The sequence below is a fragment of the Mesocricetus auratus genome, unplaced genomic scaffold (assembly GCF_017639785.1).
Source record: "Mesocricetus auratus isolate SY011 unplaced genomic scaffold, BCM_Maur_2.0 Super-Scaffold_100010, whole genome shotgun sequence".
NCBI lineage: Eukaryota > Metazoa > Chordata > Mammalia > Rodentia > Cricetidae > Mesocricetus > Mesocricetus auratus.
In genome coordinates, this window is record NW_024429194.1 from 26,037,919 (window position 1) to 26,056,896 (window position 18,978).

General features: G+C 39.8%; 1 protein-coding gene and 1 long non-coding RNA gene across 6 annotated transcripts in view; one reads left to right on the forward strand and one right to left on the reverse strand.

The window, feature by feature from the left end:
• LOC101834925 (SPHK1 interactor, AKAP domain containing) overlaps positions 1 to 18,978 on the forward strand; it is a 137,604-nt gene that overhangs the window by 35,033 nt on the left and 83,593 nt on the right. For all 5 annotated transcript variants that reach the window (XM_040753189.1, XM_005082529.4, XM_013122374.3 and 2 more), the window contains one exon: positions 1,616 to 1,715. In XM_040753189.1, coding sequence (XP_040609123.1) covers positions 1,616 to 1,715 — 100 coding nt within the window. The remainder of the gene's footprint in view (positions 1 to 1,615; positions 1,716 to 18,978) is intronic.
• LOC121142771 lies at positions 1,082 to 13,086 on the reverse strand. Its single transcript, XR_005879866.1, has 5 exons — positions 13,048 to 13,086; positions 12,090 to 12,177; positions 5,361 to 5,531; positions 3,391 to 3,475; positions 1,082 to 1,787 (listed from the first exon to the last, which is right to left on the reverse strand). It is a non-coding gene; the product is annotated as an uncharacterized LOC121142771 (long non-coding RNA).

An 18,978-nucleotide genomic window follows, 5' to 3' on the forward strand; every position in this document is an offset into this window, starting at 1 on the left:
AGCTTCTTGAATCCCTATCCGGAGCCTGAATGACTCTGAAAAGGAATAATGCATTATTTTCTTTATTCATGGACCAGGTGTGGTGGCTGAGATTAGCTTATCTCTGATCTTGTCTATCACATGTCAATAATTTATGACCTATAGTAACCTATTATTCCTTCTTTGCATCTTTCTTCCCTCTTTTACTCTATTTGTCCATATTTCCCTTGCTTCTTCTATGACTATTGCCTTTAATTTACTTTTTCTACTGACTTTTCCTTCCACAAGTAAAGAAAATGTGGGCATTGCCCTTCCTTTTATATTGAATTCATTGTAGTCCTCAGGGCATCAATTACTCAGAAAGTAACACATGAAAAGTTTGAACTCTGTGGAAGTTTGGCTGGATCCTGTGATGTGTCACATAACACCATTATCTACTGTAATTAATGGAAATGTAAACAGACTACACTCATATCCTGATCTCATAAACCAATTTGTGATCTGAAAGGAGAATAGGGTTCTACTAGGAACTTTGTTTATTTGAATTGATTTACTTTTTTCAAGAAAAGCTAACTACATCTCAGAAAATTTCATAGGAAACCATTAGATAATGGTATCTTCAATGAATTGTGCATATTCTATGTGATGGCCAACAATCATGGCAAAGCATGTCTTAAATATGAGGATGTCTTTAGATTCCAAATTGTGATATTTTTCAGAAGGAAGACAATACTTAGAAATGCTTTAAAAAATCACTGGGCTTTTTAGCATTATAGGGGGCTGAATTTTCAACTGTCAGCTATATAATGAAAAGAGATTTTGAAAATAAATAAAACGTTCGGTTTTTATCACCTTTTAAAATGTAACAATAATTCTGATGCTGGCTGGGCATTGGTGGCACACGCCTTTAATCCCAGCACTAGAGAGGCAGATGCAGGTGGATCTCTGTGAGTTCCAGGCCAGTCTGGTCTACAGAGTGAGTTCCAGGATTCCCTCCAAAATAATACAGAGAAACCCTGTCTCGAAAAAACAAAACAAAACAAAACAAAGAAACATTGACGCAGTTCTGTATAGAGACAAACCCAGCAAAGTTTGGTGCAGATATGGGAAAGCATTTCATGTTTTGAAAACAGACAAGTTGAAGGACATTCTATCACTGTGGAGGTGGTAAGGGGGTGACTGGCTGACCACATGTTCTTTCTGGTGTCATATCATGCTACATTCCTGGCTAAAATCATTTTTTATCTTCATTTTGAAAAAATGAGATGAGTGATTTATGATATGTTGATTTGGCAGAGCTGAATTAATGTGACAAGTGAAAGTGGTTTTTAAAACTGCTTAAGAAAAGTGGCTAGCACCATTAGAAGCTGGACATGAGGGACTGTGTCCATTTCAGCACTGTGGGAAGCAAGGGCTTGCTGTTTTCTGTTCACAGTGTGATTGTCCATCCTATCTCCAATTCCCATCGTGAATCCAGCAAGGAAAGGCCAGTTGGAGCAGGAAGACTGGTGGTATTGAGAATAATCAGAAAAGATGGGTTTGACATCATGCAATGCTTGATTTGCAGTGCATTTCTAAATAGACAGGCGACTCACTGGACTATGCTCTCTTTCTTTTGCATCTGGGGCACATACAGCAACGCGGAGTCACCACTGATGCATGAAGTTTTGGAACCACAGCAGAGCAGTAGCAGTGCAGCGGGCAGCCTGGCTGGCTCCATCACGGCCTGTAAGAAGGTAACCCTTCCTCATGACACTTTCTTCCCGCCAGTGGAACAGCAGCTAAGCTTGGTCTTTCAAGCATGTTTCCTTATGTAGAGACAACCAGGGAAATAACCAAATTACCCACATTTTGCTTTTCCAAGTATGTCTTGAAGACACTTTTTAAAAATGCAATTCATAGGAATGATTAAATCACTGAGCAATTCCTAAAGTCCTAACTTGAAAATGATAAGCCTCCATTGCCCAACTAACCCAATCCCACATTGTTCCCCAGGACCTAGACCCAAAGACAGTCACAGAAAGGAGCCACTTGAACATGGACAGTCTTCCTAGGTTTTCAATGTTTTGTACTGTTTTGAGTTATGTCATATGGAAGCCAAATTTATGACTACCCAAGGGTAGAGTTTGACCTCCCAATGTGTAGGGTATGCTAGGCTTACCTTACATGTAGAAACACATTTCCTAAAATCTTGGTCAAACAGATGTCTTGCTTTATAATACTTGCAGAAGATTATTGTTTGTGCAACAAAAAATACTCTAATTTAACCACATCTTTTTTTTCTGTCAGTTTAACTAAGACCCGAATCTTAAAGCAAAATGTCTAAGATTCTGATCCTCCAGTTAATAGTTTGTCATGATTGTATACTGGTTAATGGAGAACCATGGGGTGCTTCTCATTCAAAATTAGAGAATACCACACTGGGGTATTTCACTTATTGCAATAGATATTTTTAATTATACAAACACACATGTATAAATTAAGACAAATTATTTTACTAAATATATACACACTACATATATTCATGTGTGTATATATTGCATGCATATCAAGTTGTTGAGTACTATGCCCACTTAATCAGCCTGTTTATCCTCTTACCTATGTAACTGTTTTTATAAATTGATAGTTTTAAAGTATTAGCAAACATATGCACTAGAAAGCAGAATCTATAGAAAAGAAATAGTAAGTACAATTTTACTAATGTATTTTCATTCTCTCTACACAAGCTTTCCTCAGTTGACAGAAAAAAATTAAGATAAATAAGTTTAAATAGGAGAGATTTACTTCAGTTCATAATTTCAGTGGTTCAAGTCTATGGTCTCTTGATTATGTTGTTTTGTGTTTGTAATGAATTAGAACAATGGTATAGGAATACGTGAGAGTGAAAGCCAAGATTCCTCTATCCCCATCAGGGATCATAGAGGGATCATGCCTTCCATACTCCAGCTAAACACTCTGTCTCTTCTCATTGATAGCACAGGCTTGGGACCAAATGTCTAACCATAGTCTTTGCGAGCCGTTTTACAATGAAATCTACCTCACATATTCACTCAAAATCAAATATAGAATAAATATGTCTAACTAATTAAGAACTCTTAATAAGATATATTATGATGTTTCCTGTTATAAATTATCTATAGGGAAATTGATGCTTAAATCCCAATTAGCATAGGACCCTGAGGTGAGGCCCCACAACTCAATTTTTTTTTAACCTTATATAAGAGGAGTAAGCTGCAAGCCTCCAAACCTTAGGTACATTTCTGAGTCTGTAACTTCAAATCATGTAGTACTTACCAGATGCTATGTATATCATAAACCCAGTGGATTTTCTAAGTATTCTAATGTCTAAGGCACAGGCATTCCTGTTGATGAAAGTCTGTGTGGTGTTTGAAATGATTATAGCCACAATACCTGGATCTGACACCCAGATCCTCATTCATTGTGAGTTGTGTGATTTTCAGCAAATGACTAGGTCTGGATGACTCGACTTCCTTATCTGAAAAATTAAGATAATAATATTACCTACCTCAAAGGAGTGAGACAAGAACAGAATGAGACAACAGACATGAAGTGCTGAGAACCATGTCTGGCATATCCTAAACACCCCCAAAGAAAGACTACCTACTACTAATGTTATTAGACAGAGTAATTTTATCAAAGCATGTACAGTCCCAGAAAAATAACTTAATAATGAGAAGGTAATTCATGGTGTTAGCTTAGTTACAGTCATTTCTGTGGGGAAAAGGGTGGTCATGCCCCGTTCTGTTTTAAAACTAATGTCTGGAAGCTACTGAACTGACACCTTGTAGAAGCAGGGTGCTTACTCAAAAAATTAAAAGAGTCAAGAGTGATGAGAAGAACCTGAATAATACAGCAATTTATCTATATAGCAAGATAACACCTCAATTAAAACAAGTTAAACCCAAAACTCAAGTATAAGATTTTACCATCATATACATGCAATATTTCTGTATATTCATATGAATAGATATTTATGTATAAACAGATAAGGTTTAAAAGTTTTAAATATAGACTCACTCATTTTACAATTGTTAATATGTTTAATCACACAAAACTACCTTTTATTACAGACCTAAAGTAATGAAACATAGGTAATTTCATGTGGTTCAACTTAAATACATGCAAAGGCCTCTGCAATCTTGAAGGTAGATACAAAGATGCATCACAAACTGCCCTGAACAGAAAAGTTGTGATCTAGTTTAATAGGCAATTTAGTTTTCTCATGTGGAAAGTAAAGCAAGAATTCACAAGTTAATTATCGCCATATCTTGAGACAATCTAAAATATGTGAGAAATGAGTTCTCCCAATAAGCATGCTTGTTTTCTAATGAAAGACAAGAAGGGAGTGGATGCAGATAGGATGGGAGGTTAGGAGGAATCTGGAGGAGTGGAGAGAGGTAAATCTACAATAAGGATATGTGAGAGAAAATCTGTTTCAATAAAATGAAAAGAAGAAGAAGGATCAAGAGGTAAGAGAGAACCCAGGAGGCAGCAGTTGCTACAGGGAAATACTTTAGGCCCCATTCATGGTGAGCATCTGAATGGGTGAACCGAATGTCCAATGGTCTGCTGCTAATTAGCCAAGAGCTTTGTGTACTTCTAAGTTTAAAAATATCCATAGCATACCCCATTTATTTCAAGTATTTTCTATAATTATATTTAAATGATTGTTTAATTGTAATTGTTTAATGACAGTCACAAACCATTTGGGGTGAAATTGTTTGTGTCACCTTAAAAAGGATCTCAGAGACTAGGGAGATGGTTCACTGGGTAGAGAGCTTGCTGTGAATGTGTGATGGTCTGCGTTTGGGTCCCTAGAACTCATATAAGTCAGAGACAGTGTCATAAGCCCTTGTGATGTCAGGTGCTCCTTCCAGATTGGAAGCTGAAACAGGAGAAACACTGGAAATTCCAGATGCCAGAAGTAAGTTGTCATGTAGCATTCACAGCAGTGAACAACCAGAGAGAGCCTGTCTCAAACATGATGCAAGGCAAGGACTTACACCCAAGCTTGTCCTTTGACCTTCATACTAGCACCATGCTCTGGCAACCTACACTCACACCAATGAACACACACACACACACACACAAATTCATAATACCTAACCCTCCCTAGTACCCAGAACATAGGCTCTTAGCATGAAGACACTGAATGATTCAATGCCTTTATTACCATTACTTCCAAGTCATCTCAATGACTGTTGATCACTTTTTCAAGTCTCGTTAATCAGATAAAAGGACTGGGGAAGTGAGCATCTCATGTTCATAAATGTGCATATACAGAACAATGGCACCCAGGCTTATAGCTTTGACATTTGGGAGTACCAGGCAAATATTTAAGGCAAGCCTTGATTACATACCTGATCATTCTGGGCTACAAAATGAGACATTGTCTCAAAGGTACACACATAGGCATATGCATCACATTCATTGGCATCTACTGGTAATTTCCAAACTCATCCAATGTAATAACAGCCTCAGCTTCTTCCTCATCAAACCTTCTTGTCAGAACTGATATATTGCTATCCTAGCTGAAAGAAGAAGAAAGGCAAGGATCAGAGAAGATAACAATAACTACACACTGAAAAGCACCAAAGTGATGGTTTCTTTCGTGTGGAACACAGGGGATCTCTCAGGGCTTTGGAATCTTTCACTTTTTGTCAAATGGTTAGATGTTCTCTTGTACATCCATTCTATAGCAATAAAGGAATGGAGACTTGGGGGGAGGGCAGGGTGATAGAGATATGGCTCAGCAGCTAAGAGTACTAGCTGTTTTTCCAGAGGATCTGAGTTCAACTCCCAGCACCTACATGGTGGCTCAAAATCATCTGTAACTCCAGTTACTGTGGATCTGATGCCCCCCTTTGGTCTATTCCCACACTGCATGCACATAATGCACAGACAAGCACAGGCAAAATACATATAAAAACAATAAAATTAAAATAGTAATAAATGAAAACTTTTTAAAAGAAAGGAAGTAGAAAGTTATCATATTAAAATAGTGTTTTTAAAAGGCTAAACTAGAAAGCCTAGAGGTAAGTTTTTGGATCCAAGCATGCCTAGATTCTAGGATGCCAGGAAGGGGCACTTCATGAGGTAGAATAAGCAGGATGAGGAGAAGTGCCTATGTGGGAACAGTGGAAAGGGAGAAGGGGAACCACCATGAGACAAGTATGAAAGGCAGGCTCAGTAAAGCTGCACGGCAGTAAATGCTACACAGATGACCTCTGAGCATTTGAGTGGTGGTCCATTTGGGATCCTCCAGAGGCACAAGGAAAGCGCTGAAGAAAAGGAAAAGATAAGCAGGAGTCCAGAATCTATCCCATTGCAGCTGAAGAGCATACACCAAGATTGCCTCTGACCTCCAAAGGGAGCTTCTGCTCATCCTGAGCCACTTCGCATGTAGACAGTTTCGGGGTTGTACTGAGGACAAAATGCAAATAGCAAAGGCTTCCAGCAGGGACTCATTTCCTCTGCTGTCAGTAAAAACAGGTCATGATTCTAAATGTCTTCTCTTGTCATTGGGCGGTCAAGTTCACCCTGAACCAGAGAGGCTGCCTCTACTTCACCACCAGTTTATGATTTGGAAAAGGTTCACATTGTGACCTTTTGTGGGATGGTCTATCTAAAGCTATCAATTGCAGTTTAATGTTCAATATGAATATTTAACTCTCTGTATTCTGAAAGTTGATATAATGGAGGAATTTTTTGCTAATCCTCCTTTCCTCCAATAATTTTGTTATCCAATGATCAAAAGTCAATGTGTCAGTCTTATTCTCATGTCTTTTCTGTTATGTTGGAACAGGCCCGGAAGGATCTTGCAGAACTTTTTCTTTCTTTTAAACCAAAAAAGTAGGACTCTGACAACCCAAAATAGCTTAGAATATTTTGTGAAAATTGAGCAATACTATGCTTTTGGAATTAAATCTTTCCTTATGAGTACTTGCAATTAGCATAAACTTTCTTTTAACTGTAAACTAAATATATCTCTCCAGTAACGGAAGGGCTCTTGAGTTTTGAAAACACAATCTGGCATTTGAAGTTCACTTTTTCTCCTGGGGTACTTAGAGAAAGACTCCCCCCGCTCACTGTCAGCAGCATCAAAGGCTATTCTCTTTTCTCTCAGTCCTGTATCTAAAAACTCCTTCACTTTAGAAGTCTATAGTGGGCTCTCCTCTCTTCCCCTGACAGCATACATCTTTTCTCATTTCCTACCAGGTTTATCCTCTTTCTTACAATGCCTAGCTTTCCAATCCACCAATTTCAAAGAAGAAAGAAGGATATAGTTGATGTGCTAGGTGCACCTTTGCCTCAGACATTGCTCTGGGAGAGCCTGTTCATTAGTGTGTCCAGGTTGACTAGGCTGATTTCTCCCATTTGTGAAAGTGACCCACCCTGGAAGACTTAACCCATGGCTCTTACACTCCCAGAAAAAGAACTTCCATGAGTAAATGTGCTTCTAAAGTTACATGTCTACTTCAATGTTTCCAACTAGCTTTTTGTTCCAATGGCTTCTTCTGGAGGAAAATTCTATTTGAGCAAAGAGAATTACCACTTCTTTTTAGTTGTCTGGGGGCAAAAAGTATTTAATAATGAAGTGAAAGACCACTATTAAAGTCATGCCCCTCTATCCAATGGTAAATTCTGTACTGTATACCTAAATAAGAAAAATCTAAAATCAGTAGTAGCCTTTGGGGTATTTTATAAATACAGATATATATCCTTCACAAGTGATTTTTCATATATTTTGCATAGCTTAACATTAAAATAGTATTTCCTTTCACTGATCTTACCAATGTACAGTATTAGACTGGTTCCGCACAGCAATTATGTAGCAATTAATCAACTTCCTTCTATTTGTAAATATAACTTGATTGTGTTCAAGCCATTGTGGACCATTCATAAATTAGGCTATATTTTCATTTCCTGAATGTCTGCTTCTGCCATGCCCTCATTTTTTACTCTAGACTCAAACCTGCTTATACTGGCATGGAAAAAGTGCTGATCAACTTTGAAAGTTTTTTTTTCCTGGGCAGCTGACATCCGTGGGATGTGACAGAAGTAGGAAAAAGCAGCCTGCTACTTCTTCAACAGTCCCAAGGATTTCTCAAACTTTGGATTGTCTTTGTCCTCTTAACCAGTTCTGGGAACTACAGTGAGATGTAGTGCAGCTTCTAGGAGGCATGTAACTAAGGATCACAAGTAAAGTGACAAGAAATCCAGGATATGCAGAAACTGTATTACTCAATGCTTGCCTCATAAGGGTGCACAATAACCCAGGTTAGCATACAAAGTGGCTAAGCAATGCAGATGAAGTAATAACCTCATCCCATTTTTCCATGAAGCATTTCCATTTTTCCATGAAGCATTTCCATTTTATATTCAGATACATTTCATAAGTCAGTATTTTACTTATTTGCCAGCAACAAGCTTAATTAAACCAAGTACTGGTACTAAAAGCATTTTATAAATAAGTACTCTCCTGCTATAAAAAAAAATTTAGCCAAGGCAGTCCCTAGTATGTTAACCATGATGCTTGATTATCTAAAGTGACTGAATCCCTTCCCATTCCCCCTCTACATCAAGGGGCAGAATGCATTGCAATCCCGCACAAAACCCTTTCCTCTCAAGGCTTTCACCTGGTTTTTGCTATGCTGTGATTCCTCCTTGACACTCTCTCCATACCTTTTCAACATGGTACTTGAAGTTCTAGCTATTGCCATACGACAACAAAGGGGGATCAAGGGGATACAAATTGGGAAGGAAGAGGTCAAACTTTCACTGTTTGCAGACGATATGATAGTTTACATCAGTGACCCAAAGAACTCTACCAGGGAACTCTTACAACTGATTAACACCTTCAGCAAAGTGGCAGGCTACAAGATCAACTCAAGAAAATCAGTAGCCCTACTATATACAGATGATAAAAGGGCTGAAAGAGAAATCAGAGAAACATCACCCTTTACAATTGCCACAAACAACATAAATTACCTTGGGGTAACGCTAACCAAACAAGTGAAAGACCTGTATCGTAAGAACTTTGAATCTTTAAAGAAAGAAATTAAAGAAGCCCTCAGAAAATGGAAAGATCTCCCATGCTCTTGGATAGGTAGGATCAACGTAGTAAAAATGGCAATCCTGCCAAAAGCAATCTACAGATTCAATGCAATCCCCATTAAAATCCCAGCACAGTTCTTCACAGACCTTGAAAGAACAATAATCAATTTTGTATGGAAAAACAAAAGACCCAGGATAGCCAAAACAACCCTGTTCAACAAGGCAACGTCCGGAGGCATCACCATCCCTGACCTCAAGCTCTATTATAGAGCTATAGTCCTGAAAACAGCTTGGTATTGGCACAAAAATAGACAGGTAGACCAATGGAATCGAATTGAAAACCCCGATATTAACCCACACACGTACGAACATCTGATCTTTGACAAAGAAGCTAAAAATATACAATGGAATAAAGAAAGCATCTTCAACAAATGGTGCTGGCATAACTGGAGACTGGCATGTAGAAGAATGCAGATCGATCCATGTCTATCGCCATGCACAAAACTTAAGTCCAAATGGATCAAAGACCTCAACATAAATCCAGCCACACTGAACCTCTTAGAAGAGAAAGTGGGTGGTACCCTTGAACGAATTGGTACAGGAGACAGCTTCCTGAATATAACACCAGTAGCACAGGCAGTAAGATCAACAATTAATAAATGGGACCTACTGAAACTGAGAAGCTTCTGTAAGGCAAAGGACACAGTCAGCAAGACAAAAAGGCAGCCCACAGAATGGGAAAAATATTCACTAATCCCACATCTGACAGAGGGTTGATCTCCAAAATTTACAAAGAACTCAAGAAGCAAGTCTCCAAAACAGCAAAGGACCCTATTAAAAAGTGGGCTGCAGAACTAAATAGAGAGTTTTCAATAGAGGAGTCTAAAATGGCTGAGAGGCACTTGAGAAAGTGCTCAACATCCTTAGCCATCCGGGAAATGCAAATCAAAGCAACTCTGAGATACCATCTCACTCCTGTCAGAATGGCTAAAATCAAAAACACCAATGACAATTTATGCTGGAGAGGGTGTGGTGAAAGGGGGACACTCCTCCATTGCTGGTGGGAGTGCCAACTGGTTCAGCCACTTTGGAAAGCAGTATGGAGATTCCTCAGAAAAATGGGAATAAACCTACCACAAGACCCAGCAACTGCACTCTTAGGCATATATCCAAAAGATGCCCATTCATATAACAAAGATGTCTGTTCCACTATGTTCATAGCAGCTTTATTTGTAATAGCCAGAACTTGGAAGCAATCTAGATGTCCCTCACCCGAAGAGTGGATAGAGAAAATGTGGTACATCTACACAATGGAGTACTATTCAGCAGAAAAAATAACGGAATCATGAGATTCGCAGGCAAATGGATGACACTAGAAGAAACCATCCTGAGTGAGGTAACCCAGTCACAAAAAGAGAAACATGGCATGTACTCTCTCATATATGGATTTTAGACATAGATCCGGGGAGTGCCAGCCTACAATCCTATGGCCAGAGAGTCTGGGAAACAGAAACTACATTTAGTGGCTGGTCAAGTACTGAGCTGAACTCAAGAAAGCCAGTATCAGAGAGGGAGGACTGATGATCAAAGGGATTAAGACTGGGCTGGTTTAACCCCCAGAAACAGCTGACCAGACAAAGGTTAACTCTAGAATCCCAGGCATCAGCATGGGACTGATCAAGACCCCCTGAATCTGGGTGTCAGTGAGGAGGCCTAGGTAATCTATTGAGCCTTGGGCAGCAGATCAGTACCCATACCAAGTATACACACGGACTTTGGACTCCCATAGAACAATGTGAGGTGCACTCTCACCCTGAACTCTTGGGAAAGGGTCTAGGCCCTGCCCTATATGAAATGACAGACTATGGACACCCCCGTGGAGGGCCTCACCCTCCCTGGGGGAATGAGGGGATAACGGGGGGGGGGGCATGCGGGGAGGGCACGGGAGGAGGGGAGGGAAAGGGAGAGGGACCTCGTACTGACTTGTGAAGCAACCTTGTTTCTTATCTAAATTTAAAATGGAAAATAAAAAATATTAATAAAAAAAAAAGAAATTGCTTTATTCTAAACACTAAACGAATCCCTGTCCTTTTCTAACAATCAGTTAGAACATATTTGAGTCTAGGCAAGTGTCAATAACATAATTCTAGAATCTTTTACCTCTAAACAAAAAGAATTGCAAGGTATATCCCATGAATAGTCATTATTCATACACTAGAATCCGGTTCCCTCTTATAAAAGGAGGCTAACACACAAAAACCCAGTCATCCAGTTAAATTATCATTGAAAGGAAAATGTTGCCTTGACGTTTGGTTAAACCCAATATGAAAGGCATTTCAATGCCACCTTTCCTTCTACACAATCCTCTTATTTGTGTCATCGTTTCTGCTCTGGAGTTTGGTGTGCTTTAAATAGACTTTGTGTGATTTCCCTTTGAAATAATGGAAGGCATTTTATCCAGGAGTAGACTACAGAAGACTCCAAAAGGAAAATTAGCAAAGGCATACATTAAATCAACAGGAGCTGAAATGTATGAAACTGAGCAAAATCTGAATTCTGAGCCTCGTGTGAGTGTGTGTGTGTGTGTTAGACTTTTAAGCTATTATAAACTTAATTTAATAAATACAATTAATCCATTGACTAAACATTCCAAAATTGTAATAACATTTCAGAAAAATTATCTTAGCATGCCCCCAGACATTGAAAATTCTCAGTCCTAGCTTAGCCACAGATGTCTTCTTATCAAAAAATAAAAGATACTTTTACTACTTCTGGGAAATTTCATTTCCATAAACTCTCTCCCCAGGCCATTATGGGCTCTTTTCTGTCCTTCAAATGCACACTCCTGCTTTGAGTCTCCATTTGTGCTCTTGACCTCTGCCTGGGCCGCTGCTCTTTCCTTGGATAGGAGTGTGACTGACGCCTTGCTTCATTCAGATCTCTGTTCCATGTTATCTTTACAACCTTCAAAATTCTTTTAGCATAGTGTTAGAGAGCCCTGCCAAGATATACTTTCCAAAATAGCATCTTACTTCTTTGAGCCTCCATCCGGTATGGGTCTTCAGTGTAGTTTTCACTATCTGACATATATGTTTATTAATTATTCCTTTGATTGCAATCCTGCCACAATAGAACAAAACAAGATTCTATGTATATTTCTATTTTTTATTTCGCCCACTGATTCCCCAGTTAAATAAGCAATGCCTAGTGGAAAACAGAAAGAGTAAAACAAGTAGCTGTGTAAGTGAAAGTGAGTGAAAACCTAGCACAGACGCCATATCCTTCTCTTATTATGGCATTGAAAAGCTTTCTTATGTCTTTTTTATTTTTAAATTTCAGTTAGAAACAAGGTTGCTTCACGTGCCAATCCCAGCTCCCTCTCCCTCTCTCTCCCCTCCTCCCATACCCTCCCACAAACCCCCATGCCCCCCAATCCCCACTTCTTTCCCCAGGAGGGTGAGGCCCTCCATGGGGGGTATCCATAGTCTGTCATTTCATCCAGGGCAGGACCTAGGCCCTCCCCCAACAGTCCATGCTGAGAGAGCATCTCTCATTTTGGGATGGACACCCAAATTCCATTTGTATGCCAGGGATAAATACTGATCTACTGCCCAAGGCCCCATAGATTGCCTAAGCCTCCTCACTGACACCCACATTCAGGGAGTCCGGATCAGTCCCATGCTGAATTACCAGCCATCAGTCTGGGGTTCAAGAGATCCCCCTTGTTCAGGCCAGTTGTTTCTGTTGGTTAAACAACCCCAGTCTTGACCCCTATGCTCATCAGTCCTCCCTCTCTGTCATTGGGGCCCTTGAGTTCAGTTCAGTGTTTGGCTGTGGGTGTGTGCCTCTGCTTCCATCAGTCATTGGTTGAAGGTTCTGTTTCCCAGACTCTCTGGCAGCGGGATTGTAGGCTGGCACTCCCCTGATTCATGTCTAAAATCCATATATGAGTGAGTACAAACCATGTTTGTCTTTTTGTGAATGGGTTACCTTATTCAGGATTGTTTCTTCTAGTGCCATCCATTTGCCTGCAAATTTCAAGATTTCATTGTTATTTTCTGCTGAGTAGTACTCCATTGTGTAAATGTACCACATTTTCTCTATCCACTCATCAGTTGAGGGACATCTAGGTTGCTTCCAGGTTCTGGCTATTACAAATAATGCTGCTATGAACATAGTGGAACAGACGTCCTTGTTGTATGAATATGCATCTTTTGGGTATATGCCTAAGAGTAGAATTGCTGGGTCTTGTGGTAGGCTGATTCCCATGGCACACATACACACACAGACTCAAAGACACACACACACACACACACAGACTCAAAGACACACACACACAGACACACACTGAGATTTGAAGCTAGGTGTGTCTTCAAAGCACATTCTTCCATCTTGGTTTCAGTAAACTACATAGATCTGAGAGGTAAGGAGGATAGAAGTAGAAAAAGCAATCAAAGCATGACTAGTTAGGATTCTATATGTTCCCAATGGACTCCCAACGTTCCCTGTCACATAGCATTCCTGTCTTAGAACATTTGGGTGTCACAGATGTGTTCATATGCATTAATAATGTTACTCACTGTTCAGGATGTTGGGAAGTCCTATCAGGCTATCTCAGGTAAAGACTACCCTTGTACAAAGCATCATGGAATCTTCCCTTTCACACTCCTAACACCTTTCCCATTTATTTTAGTAGTCCAACAAGATGGTAGTGGTACACACCTTTAATCCCAGCAGATGCAAAGATAAAGGCAAAGGCAGAGGCTCAGGGTCTTGGGAAGCCTATTGCTTTTCAAGTACAAAGTGATCTGTACACCTTGAAGGAAGAAATGGATTATTGAGCAGCTTTATCAAAGACACTGATCCTCTTGGTAAGGATGGAGCCCGGCTCACCTAAAGCCCCACAACTTAATAGCAACACATTAGGGGTTAGATTCCAATATATAAGTTGAGAGTGTTTCTCAACATGTGAGTCACACACTCCACAAGGTCACATATAAGATATCCTGCATGTCAGATATGTACATCACTATTCAAAACATTAGAAAAATTACAATAATGAAATAATTTTATGGTTGGGGGTCACCACAACAAGAGGAACTGTATTAAAAAGTACTAATATTAGGAAGACTGAGAACCACTGATTTAGAGAAATTAAAATATTCACATCATAACAACACTCATCCCTTTTATTCCCTATAACAGTATTGTGAATTTTTCCATCCTATGAACCATTATTTGCAGTTATGTATTCCAGTGCTCTTTTGTTTATTATTTTACCTCCATAAATACAAAGATCAATTCCATACTATGCACAATATGTCACAAACCATAACATGCACATTAAAAGCTTTGCTAATGTTTAATGTATGAAAGAAAAACAAACTTGGGCGAGAAGAATTTGGTAATAGAAATAGGCAAAGAGGTCTTTCAGCTGACACAGGACTAGTAAACCAATATAACTGGGAGAGTTACCATCACTTCTGGATCAAGAGTTGAATTTCCTTTAGAGATTCAGTTGGGGAAGGAGGGAGTTTGTATTTACACACAAAGAGTCCAAGATGACCATAGCAGATCCAAGTGTAACCATTAGAAATGTGATAAGCTGGCTCCTAGGAAAGGTCAAAGTTGAAGTAAGAGATATGAGCTTGTCATTCCTCCAGGTGAAACTTAAGGCCCCATGAGGCCCTGTGCTCTGTTAAGAGAATGGTTGATGGAGGAGGAAGGAGCAGCACTCTGGAAACGGGTACTTATGATGGAAAGCCTGTCTGAAGAGGTGATTCCCCACCCCCCAGTATCTCTAGACAACTCAAATTCACCTTTCAACACACTCTCAAGTGCTAGGGCTTCTGATGCCTCTTGACACAAGGCAAAGCTAACCACTCCGTTCTTGGAATATTTGACTGGGATTGCCGTTTGCCAAAGCAACACCTCTCCTTCGTCACATTCCTGGGAGTACTTTGCGAAGATGTAGCTAGGCTTTTGTGCATATTGTTTTTATTTTTCCACACAGTCTCACTTTGACTAAGCTTGCCTTGACCTTCTGATCATCCTATCTCCCTCTCCCTAGTGTTGGGAATACAGTGTATGACTCCATGTCAGGCTTGTCCGTCATCATTTCCCCAAATGAATTCAGTGAACATTCGCTAACCAACTGCCCACTGGAGAGAATAGAGAAAGAAGACAAAAGTAAAAATGGCAAGTCACAAGTGAAGAAAGAGGGCTTGGCAGACACTGGAAATACAATGAAAGATGGAGCACATACCCTCTAAACTCCACAGCGTTCCTTCCTCTCTCTGCTGATAGAAAGTATACGTCAATCAAATACCTAATCTGTTAGGTGGTCACGGTTTTGCACACATCCTATTTGACCCCTGGAACAACTTTCTCAACTGGCATTGTCATCATGGAATGGCACAGAGACACAGAAGTCCGTCATGTTTACATATATTCAATAAGTGTGTGAGGTGAGGAGGAAGAGCTTTCTGTGAGTTTAGAAGCTCAATGTGAGCATCTTCTCCAATTTAAGTTACTAACCAAAAAGGCAGGCATTGTTCTACAACAATATGGCTGAGTCTAATTTGTAAGAACCCATTCTTTCTTCTCTATCTTGTAGCAGAACTGTGATATCTTGGGGGCTCTCTATGGAAATGAAAGTGGCTGCACCACGGAACAGAAGAATCTTTCTTCCTTATTCAGGACACTCTTGAAATTTCCAGGCGAATTGCACCATTACAGCTTCCAACTCGAGAATGCACAGCACACAGCACGTTCATTATTAGCACTCCATCTGAAATAAGCAAGCCGGGAACTAAAAATAGCAGATAACTAAATGAGCCGTGGAGAACCTGGGGAGCGTCTCTCTTTCCCACTCAAAAATGACTCCCTCAGCAGGAAGCTATATTCATAAACTTCAAAAATATTAAATGCTCAAGCACATACTTTTTTCCAAGCATTCCTTCTAGTCTTTTGTCCAAGCCATTAGACAAAAAAGCAGGTTAAAATTGCTTAACACACTATAATAGGTAACTCACTGAAGTTAGCATTTTTATTTTCTTACCTTTTTCTTTTATCAGACTATTTACAAAATACTCTCATATTGTGTGTATGTGTGTGTACGAGTGTGTATGACTGTGTGTGTACGTGCACTATGTATGTGTAGGTTCCTATAGAGGTCAGAGGGGATGTTGGGTCTCCTGGAACTGTAGTTACAGTGTGAACCACTCAATATGGGTGCTGAGAAATGAACCCAGGTCCTCTGAAAAAGTCACAAGTGCTATTAGCCTCAAAATCACATCTCCAGCTTCCTCTATCTTTTTCTGGTTTTGGAGACAAGGTTTCTTTGTGTAACTTTGGCTTTCCTGGAACTTACTCTGTTGACCAGGCTGGTCTCAAATGCAGAGACTCCTTGCCTCTGCCTCTCTGCCTCTCTCTCTGCCTCTCTCTCTGCCTCTCTGCCTCTGCCTGGATTAAAGGTGAGTACCACCACCTTCTTGTTGGACTACTGAAATAAATGGGAAAGGGGGGTTACCTAAGATAGCTTGACATATTTGTTTTACCAAGCGAAACTGTAACCAGAAGCTAGGAGGACACAAGAGTTCTGATAGAGAATCAGAACCGGAAAGCAACTTTTGAATCACCCAGACTATAATCCTTAAATTAGGACAGATGACCCAAACATGAAATGCAGGAGATATCACTAACACAGAAAGATTACAGTTTGAGTCAATGCCTTGATATCTGAGGGGCTAGCTGTAATGCTGCTTTATGCTAAACAAATTATTGGTCCCTGTGATCAAGGGAAAAGCTAATAACAACTTTTAAAAGATGGATACGGTTGGTTGGGTACTTTCATACTGAAGCAACTATTTTATGTCATGTATATATGTTAGTTTTCACACTGTGCCCTACAAGTCAAGAATTTTAAATGAAATAATATGTGAGAAGCTTTATCATATAGTATCATTTTGCTAATGATTAATATTATATGAGTAATCCTAATCAGGCTAGGCAAATGGCTCGGTGATTAAAAAGCTTGACTCACAAGCATAAAGACTGCAGTTTAGATCCAACAGCATCTGTGTATGATAGGAATGTGGGACAACCTGTAATTCTGGCTTCAGAAGACAGAGACAGAACATCACCGGAAAAGTTGGCTAGTTAAATGAGCCAAATTGGTGATATGTGGGTTTGATTGAGAGATCCTGCCTCAATGAAGAATGGAAGGGCAATCAAAATGACCCCTGACATCCATCTTGGGCCTCCATATTTATATGCACCATGTGCATATGTACATACACAGGCATGCCAATACACACGTGAAAGTGCATACAAAAATAAACAGACACACATGCATACATGAAAATGGAGAAAAAAGAAGCAATTACTAAGCACAAGTAACAGACTGGCTAGCTTCACATCAGACAGTCCCTTTCTCAGCTGTAGGAATTTCAAGATGGCAGGTAGCCAAGTGGAAAGCTGGCTTTTGTCACTCCCCAACCACCATTAAGAATGTGTGGCAACTTTGCACATGCTGAAAGGGCCAAATGAACTGCAGTTCAACTACTCCCTCACCCCTCAAGCTGACCAGATTGAAAGAACAAATGCTGATGTGATAATTGAAACATTTTGAAGGGACCACAAGATTACATGCCTTTTGTGAGTCAGAATCTGGACAAGGCCCACAGCCTAATTTTTAAAGAATGAGTTCTGAAATGATGAAGAGCTGATTCCAGTTAGAATGCTTTTTGAGCTGCTTTGTAAAGTAGGATTAGCAAGCATGTTCATCTGGTGCCTGTAGTTTAAGCTCTGATGTTCCTAGGATGCAGAATTAATGAGTTTTGTTTCACTGGTAGCCTTCCAAGTCCAGAAGATCAAAGAAAGGCCAGAGATAAGTACATGGCACCGATTTGCTAATGATAACTCAAGTAGGCTTCAAACCATGCTTCCGATGAGAAATTATAATATCATATTATCACTAAGTGGATTAATTCAGTTATATCATTTACACCACATAAGTTTTTCCTTTTTAAAGTAAAATGTTACCCAGGAATTTTAACAAGGAAAATCTAATGTTAAATGGAAGTACATAAAATGCACTTATACTTAGAAAAATTGGACAATAAGAAATGTTTCAGAAGGACTCCAGAGCAGACCATTTGTGGACTGTGAAGACAGCTATGCTCAGGGAATTGAAAAGCAAACCTTGGTTCCCTCAAGACTAAATCGAAGGTCAAGTCTGAACCATGCAGAGCTGAAACTCCAAGTCCCCAAACCATCTGAACCTCTAGGTCCTTATTGTTAAAATCATAAACGCTGTGAAAACCTTTGTCCATGAAATAGTAACATTACAACAATTACTAGGTCAATTTTAATAGCTTGACTCTCAGAAATTTCTAACCCTGCCAACAACACTGGCTTTCCCTACCAACCCTACAAAATTCACAACACAAATTACACTTCAGTCCAGGATATTTATGAAAGAAAATTTACCTTCATACAACTGAAGTCATTTCATTTTCCTAACTTTAGGGAAAAAAGTCTTCCAAATTTCTATCACTGTTTACAGTTCCTTTCAAATCATAATAAAACCATGTTCTAAGAGAATAACCCACCTCTTGAGTGGCTCACACAGCTCCTCAGTGGACGCCTCCCTGCTCCCATCATAATTCCTCAGTGACCCTCTCCCTGCTCCCACAACTCCTCAGTGAGCACCCTCCCTGCTCCCACCACAGGTCCCCAGTCGACACCCCACCCCAATCCCACCACAGTTCTTCCATGGACTCCCCCCTATTCCCACCACAGTTCCTCAGTGAGCCTCCTCCCTGTTCCCACCACAGGTCCCCAACCGACCCACATGCTCGTAGGTGCAGAAGCTGAAAATCATTCATAGATTCCATCACTTGGCCCTACTTGGCCTAC